General features: G+C 33.9%; 1 protein-coding gene across 2 annotated transcripts; it reads left to right on the forward strand.

Annotated features, from left to right (window-relative positions):
- Nucleotides 1-576: 576 nt before the first annotated feature.
- On the forward strand, nt 577-7,590 carry LOC106871813 (zinc finger protein OZF). Of its 2 annotated transcripts, none has more exons than XM_014918461.2 (2): nt 577-659; nt 5,084-7,590. In XM_014918461.2, exon 2 carries the CDS (start codon nt 5,427-5,429, stop codon nt 6,807-6,809), a length of 1,383 nt encoding a protein of 460 aa, XP_014773947.1. In that variant the 5' UTR covers nt 577-659; nt 5,084-5,426; the 3' UTR covers nt 6,810-7,590. The 2 variants fall into 2 exon arrangements, with proteins under 2 accessions (XP_014773947.1, XP_014773948.1); XM_014918462.2 differs by lacking the exon at nt 577-659 and adding an exon at nt 666-1,222.
- Nucleotides 7,591-7,638: the final 48 nt, after the last annotated feature.

Here is a 7,638-nt window from a genome sequence, read left to right on the forward strand (position 1 = left end):
ATTCCCAGAATTTTAGCCCCAATTTTACCATGATTTGAAAAATAAAATTGCAGTTATATTTTGGCGTCGCTAAAGTACTCGCCAATTTTGACATTTTCCATTAGCTCCATTGATAAAATATATATTCGTTTTATTTGTTCCTTGTACCATTTCTGTACAGAGGTGATTCATCTTTGTCTCTTTATTTAGCTATAGTCAGATCTGTAGTAGGATGGACTCTGCCAACTTTTAAAATGCTGAAAACACGCCATGTGTCACGACGGCACTCTTACGACTTCATTAGGTGCTGCGGGCTCAAAGCAAGGTGATTATAAATATATTGAATGACGTTATTTCAGAATGAATCCTAAGCAGTCACATGCACTGAAAGAGTTAGCAGTAAAACATCTTAACTAACAATAAACTGTCGGTGTTCATTTAAATGCTGCTGTGTATGCAAGGCTTTGTTTGCATTAGGTTATGTTTGAGGGGCAATGAAGTTAAACAAATTGCATTAGTTACAATGTTGCGAAAAACTAAATATTGAAAGCTAGGGGATGTAACAAGAGTTATGTTTCTTCTAATAATTACGCATGCGCATACTTTTGGTTTCCGCTTTGAATAACGATTGTTGATTTATGTTCCCATTTACAGTTATAACTCATTTATAAAATATTTCCGTAAGTATTAAAGTTTGAAAACATTCAACAATGGACACTTCACATTACAAATAACTGATTTACTTTGTTTCACATGTGACTTTTGTTACTCTTCCTTTTATCTCTGCCAACAGGTAATATAAATCTAGTTACCGCCTACCGTTTGTTTCTTAAAGAAAAATGGAAGTAAATAAATTATTGACATAACTTTGAAACGGTTATAAGAAAGAAGGAAATAACACAACGTATGTTCCATTGTTTGATACTGGTTCTTAAAAGCTGAAAAGAAGTGGTTGCTATATCGTCTAGAAATAGCAGCTAAATCTTTCCGCTCCTGAAATACAGTTAAGAGAGTTTTATGGCCGATGTTGGACCACTACTAGGATCATAGGTGAGATTTACAGTGATCAAGAGAATTTCATATCTTGAAACAGAAAATCCATGAATTAAACAATTACAGAACACAATTTGTGGTTGGTCACTAGAAAAAAAATATACTGAAAGCTAGAGATCTTGGAAACCACCAGCAACTATGACAGTTACTGATGGGAAGCCCATCAGGGATAGGGAAGACTACTTTTATAGTAAGTGTAAACAATACATTGATATAAACTTACGATTTAAAATTTTTTGAAAATTTATCTTATTAATAGTGATAGTGACTATCAATTTACATGCGTTCCCAAACAGAGATTTCAACCAAATATATCACTGGTTCAGATTGGTGAGTGATTCCGGACGGAAAAGAATAAACACAAAATAGTCCAGATTTCATGGATTGCTTCCTGTATGCAAAATTGTGGTGAGGAATACTTTAGAGCTATAGATAAAGTTTGCTACAGGTGCTCAGCAATAAATTTGAGAAGTATGTGTAATAAAAAAAAATCACTCTTGCAAATTTTTGATCTGATCAATGTAGGGTGCACAAACCATCATACAATCTGCGAGAGTTTTTTTTTCACCAATATAAGTAATAACTCTCTCAACTTTTGCTATCCTCTTCTTATTCTATACTTACAGCTAATCCTCCTCCACTACTAATTAAGTCACCTAGGTGACTGAAACTATCTGTTACCTCCAGAGTATTCAAGAAAATCTATTTCCCGTGTGTCCTTGGTATTTATTGCTCATCTTCTACATACAAGCACTACTTTCTCTGTTAACCTTCCTGTGATTCCACTTCACCTCTTGTGTGTTGATAGTTTGCACTGGATACACTATCTGGAATTCCTGCCTACATCTTTTCTACATATCAAGTTGGGCCATTTGTTTGTAGAATCCTGATATATATATATATATATATATATGTGTCCTGCCAAGCCTACATTTGATGCCATCTTTTGTATCCTTGATCCAACCCTTGTATTATCTACCTGTTGACTACCTTCTCTCCTTCATCAACTGATCTGTCTATCTCTCAGCTCTTATAATCTTACTGTCTGTGTTGCTCACTAAAAATGACAAATGGTGGCCTTCCCCCATATCCCCATGCCCCATCACTGTATCTCCTTCATCTCCCCAACACTTATAGCCTCTAATATCTTATCTTGTCAACTGGAATGCTCACAAAAGACAAATGGTACTCCTACCACCATCCTCATATCTCTGTTGTACTCCCCTTTCCATTCATTTCACCTATGCTTTAGGGACTGTATCAAACTAGCTGTACTCAATACACTCTTCTTCACCTTGTCTGTACTGCTTGCTATCACACACTCCTCTCTCATTTGGACGACTTCAGTATTCAACCATTACCTACTCTTGCTTTATCCACCTCTGTTATTGACCATCACTCCCCTCCTGGCTTCACCCCAGTAACTCTGTCTCTTCCATCCTCTTTTTACCCTTTGTACCTAATTATTGTGGTCTTCCACTGTCTCTCCACCCACTCCTCGATCACATTACCTGAGTGAAAGGACACATTTTAGGTTACTGAGTACTCGCTGCACATACAATATACAAAGCGCCCCACCCTCCTATGCTGGTGTCACAATGGAACAAACAATAGAGGGTGGGGCTGTCTCAATGAAAGATTCCTCTTCTAATCTTTAGTTCTATTAATCTGTCCCTTCTTGATATTGATTCTATTCTTCAATGTTGCATTACATTTTCTAACAGGTGCCAAACCATTTTTTAAAAATCCAAAACAATTCTAGGCACTGCTTCATCCATGACTGTGGGACTAGGTCATATGCATTCCTATGATCAAATCATGTGATACTGCAATTTGTCTATTTCTTTCTGCAATTGTTCAAGACCATTTTGTACATAATAAATCCTTCATTCCCCTACTCTACTTTGAACTGACTTTCTGTTCATCAGACGTTTGGTGTTTCTTACATAGATGCTATTATCCCTCTTAGGAGTTTCTATATAATTGGTAGAATCATAATTGGCTGGTAATTTGAAACAACATTTCATTTCAGTTTGTCTTTCAATATCAGGTTAATCACAAAGATATTATCCTTTTGACATATATTCTTTTAATAGTATTGCTTTGGTTTCATGGATATTTGTAAACCCTTTCAGCTGGTAATCATGGATGAGATCTGACTCAGTAGCTTTCCTTTTCTCTACCTTTCTTAATTACTTTCAAATATTTGTTTTTATCTTCACAACATCTTTATCAGTACCTCAACATTTTCAGCATACTTTTCCATTTGCTTTATCTACTTTATAATTGTATTTGGTATTTTCTCCAAATTTCTTCCCCGCATAACTTGCTTTCTTCAGCATTTCATCTTAAGATATCGTTTATCTCTTTTCCTTATAGTATATCAAACCAATGCTTCAAGTTTGATTGAAAAAAATATTTTGCATATAAGTGCTTTCTTTCATATTTTCTGATCTTGGCAGCTTTTGACTTTATCTGGTGCTTAATTCTTAAATCACAGTACCAATTCCATTTTCCTTATGTAATACATTTCCTCTTATCTGTTTTTTCTTATTTACCTTGGTTCTACTGATCCAGTTTACTTATGTCTTTCCTGAGGCCACTAATCTTCATTAGTACCTACCTTTTCCATCAGGGTACCTGCTGTTCTTTTACCTTTCCTTTTCCCCCGAACAATTGTGCAACTTTGTTAGCACCTGCTAATATCTGTGTTGGTATCTTTAATATTTTCACAGATAATCTTATCAATCATACTGTTTACTTTTGTTGTTTTTCCCTTAACCATCATTTGATACACTGACCTTAAATTAACTGACTCAAGAAACCCTGGCTTCTTCAGTGTTTGCAAAGACCTCTAGTTAATCTTCAGGGTTATCCACAGCATGCCTCTTGTCCTTGAAATAAAAGTAATAGGTATGCTACTTGTTGCAGTTGTTTCAAATACTAGTATCATATTCTCTTGACTGGCTACTATGGTTACATTCTTCTGATTCTCTGAGCAGTTAGTGTTATCCATCTGGTTTTGATACGTTGGTTCTTGTAATTCTTGGCTGATCTTGCTTTGTGTTTCTTCAGTTTCTAAGTCAGAGATGTATTTTCCATACCTGGTACACAATACTTGGTTTGTTAGCTGTTGTTCACTTAGTTAAAATACTCCCATATCCATCCAAATGTCTGGCATCCATTTCCAGAACCTTCACTTCCTTGATTCACTTCTTAGATAACATTTTATTTTTATCTTGTTGATTTCTTAAGACACCATTACTATAAAGGTTGCCAAACATATCTAAAGAGGGTTTCCTACTCTTGAGATAAATTTGACTTCTTGTAATCAGTGGTTTCATTAAGACTCACTGAGCAGACTTTGTGAGATTACCAGTTTAGTCACCAATAGTTCAACTTCCTTTTTCCTTTTCTCTCTTCCCTTGGATTCACACATTTTCAGATAATTTGTTGTTGCTTGGGTGGAGGTGGTGTACTGTGCCAAAATAGATGCTCTTGTGTATGATTGCTTTCATTGCACTGATGTTTATAGTGACTGTCCTGACAGGAAGGGAGAGGAATCATCTAGTTTTTTTTTTGTCTGCCTTCTGCATCTGAAAGGAAAAAGAGAGTCATACATTCACTTGGTAGTAAGCAAGATGTTCTCACAAATGGTCAGGTATTTCTAAAACTTAATCTGTTATTGCTTCCCACAAACAATCATCATTAATAGTTATTTTAGAAAAATTATTTAATGTTTGAGACAATTATTTAAATGTTAGAAACAATTATGTAATCTTAATGTTAGGATTATTTATTAGTATTATTAATACTAAACACAGTGAAAGTTAGACGTACTTGGTTGGACTAATTATGAAATGAAAAGTAAGTTTCTCAGATTCAACTGATGTTAGCAATATACAAACATATATGCAAATATTGACATGAGCACCTATGCCACAGCTCTGTGTGTTTACACATGACGTAATTTGTATATATATATATATATATACATACATACCTCATATTTTCTTTGTCTTATACTGTCATATCTTTTCTCACTTTACAGTTGTGCTCATAGTGAACCATTACAACTTGTAGAAGGACACAGATTCCACCAGAAAGTCTGCTACTAGTCATGAACTCTCTATGTCTAGCTTGTATAGCATACATTAACCATATCCACATTTAATAACCTAGAAATAGAAGTGTTTTGTCTACAACAATATGTGAGTTACTGGGAGAAGACCCAGTTAGTAACAAATATTCTAGTGGTAAGTAAACAGTATATTTACATTGAATATGTTTCATACATGTAGATGGAGGACCATGGTATCCAAGACATTAAACTGAGCCATAATATATTATAGTTACAGACATTTCTCAGTTTTTAGAATTCCTCAAGAATTAATATGGAAAACATTGAGTTGGACACTTCTAACGTAACTGTCTTTAACAATGTAGACTCAATAACACAAACATTCAGTGGTGAGAAACCTTTAGCAAGTGAAGCATTTAATAAAAAAACATTAGTAAACAGAAATATTCCTGAATATTGCTGTGAGATTTGTAAGAAAACGATCTTTTCAGAACATGAAGTGTTCACTCACAAAGAAATACATGATAGAGAAAACCCTTACCATTGTGATATACGTGGCAAATCTTTTATATCTAACAGTGTTTTAATAAAACACCAAAAAACACACACTGGAGAAAAACCCTATCATTGTGAAATCTGTGGGAAATCTTTCATTAATAATTCTGATCTTGTTATCCACATACGTAGTCACACTGGAGAAAAGCCGTATAGTTGCGATATATGTGGGAAATCATTTGTCTCTGATAGTAATTTAACCAGACACAAAAAAATACACACTGGAGAGAGTTCATTTCTCTGTGAATTATGTGGGAAATCCTTCATTGAAAACTCGAATCTTGTTCTTCACAAACGTGGTCACACTGGAGAAAAATTGTATCACTGTGAAATATGTGGGAAATATTTTATCAATATTAATGATTTAAACAGACACAAGAAAATACACATAGGAGAAAAACTGTTTGACTGTGACATATGTGGGAAATCTTTTACTGATAATTTGAGTCTTGTTATCCACATGCGTAGTCACACTGGAGAAAAACTGTTTCACTGTGAAATATGTGGGAAGTCTTTCTCTGTTAATTCTAGTCTTGTAGTTCACAAACGGAGACACACTGGAGAAAAACCATATCGCTGTGAGATATGTGAAAAATCTTTTGTTTCAAACAGTGATTTAAACAGACACAAAAGAATTCACACAGGAGAAAAACCATATCATTGTGAAATATGTGGGAAAGCTTTCATTGAAAATTCTAAACTTTTGATCCATATACGTAGTCACACCGGGGAAAAACCATATGGCTGTGATATATGTGGGAAAGCTTTTGTAGATAATGGGGATTTAACAAGACACAGTAAAATCCACACAGGAGAAAAATCATGTTACTGTGAAATATGTGGGAAGTCTTTCACTCAGCATTCAAGTCTTGTTATCCACATACGTAGTCATACTGGAGAGAAACCTTATCAGTGTGAATTATGTGAGAAATCTTTTGTGTCTCACGGTGATTTAACAAAACACAAAAGAATACACACAGGAGAAAAGCCCTATCAATGTAAAATATGTGAGAAATCTTTTGCCAATAATAGAGATTTAACAAGACACAAAAGGATACACACTGGAGAAAGACTGTCAGAATCCTCAAATGTTATCACAATGGTAGAAACCTCTACAATTGTGGAAAACTTTATTTCATGAATTATTTTAACAAGGCACAACAGAATACATATTGGAGAGAAGTCTCATATCTGTAAAGTGTGAGAAACTCTTTTGTAAAAGTAAACTTCCACTCCAACAACATACACACATGTGAGAACTTTTATCAAATTGAAATATGTTGGAAATCATTTGGATCTTGGAATTATGATCTTGTAGTCTACTAATGTGTCTTGTTTGAGAATTATTTTCACACAAAAATATTTTGGAAATCCTTATTTGTAAATTATAAACTTGAAATAGTTGCTAAATGAGTATAGACTGGACATAGAACTATATCACTGTAAACTTTGTATGGAATCATTCAGTATGAAGTAAGTCTACATTTTTAATCCAGAGTTGAATGCAGACTGAAGACAACGATTATCATTGCGAAATATATTAAGTCCCTCATTGAGTTCTAGTCTTGTAATCCATAAATACATTCTGAAGAAAGATCTATTCACTGTTGTTTGTCATTAAAATTTCTTATGGAAATAGAATTCATTAAACATGACTGGAAAAACAAAGGAGTAAGACCTAGATGTGAAATTTGGAGAAAATGATTTTCATTCAAAAGTCATGATGCTAAATAAATACATATATAAAAGAAAATATTATTGAGAAGTTGCATTTATGAATTTGTGTTGCAAGATTTGTGTTTTGAAACAGATATTGTTATATTTTGGGATTGTAATTTTTTTTTGTTTTTTGCCAAAAAAACACATACACTATACATTTGTTCTTCACTTGTTTATTACTGTTCTTATTTTTTTCTTATGTCCACTGTCCAAGACAAAATGGATTAAGTGGAGCAGGAGGACACACATGG

This window comes from Octopus bimaculoides, chromosome 8 (assembly GCF_001194135.2).
Source record: "Octopus bimaculoides isolate UCB-OBI-ISO-001 chromosome 8, ASM119413v2, whole genome shotgun sequence".
NCBI lineage: Eukaryota > Metazoa > Mollusca > Cephalopoda > Octopoda > Octopodidae > Octopus > Octopus bimaculoides.

Coding starts and splice junctions, on each gene's coding strand:
- LOC106871813 (XM_014918461.2), top strand. CDS start 5,427: ATGGAAAACATTGAGTTGGACACTTCTAACGTAACTGTCTTTAACAAT.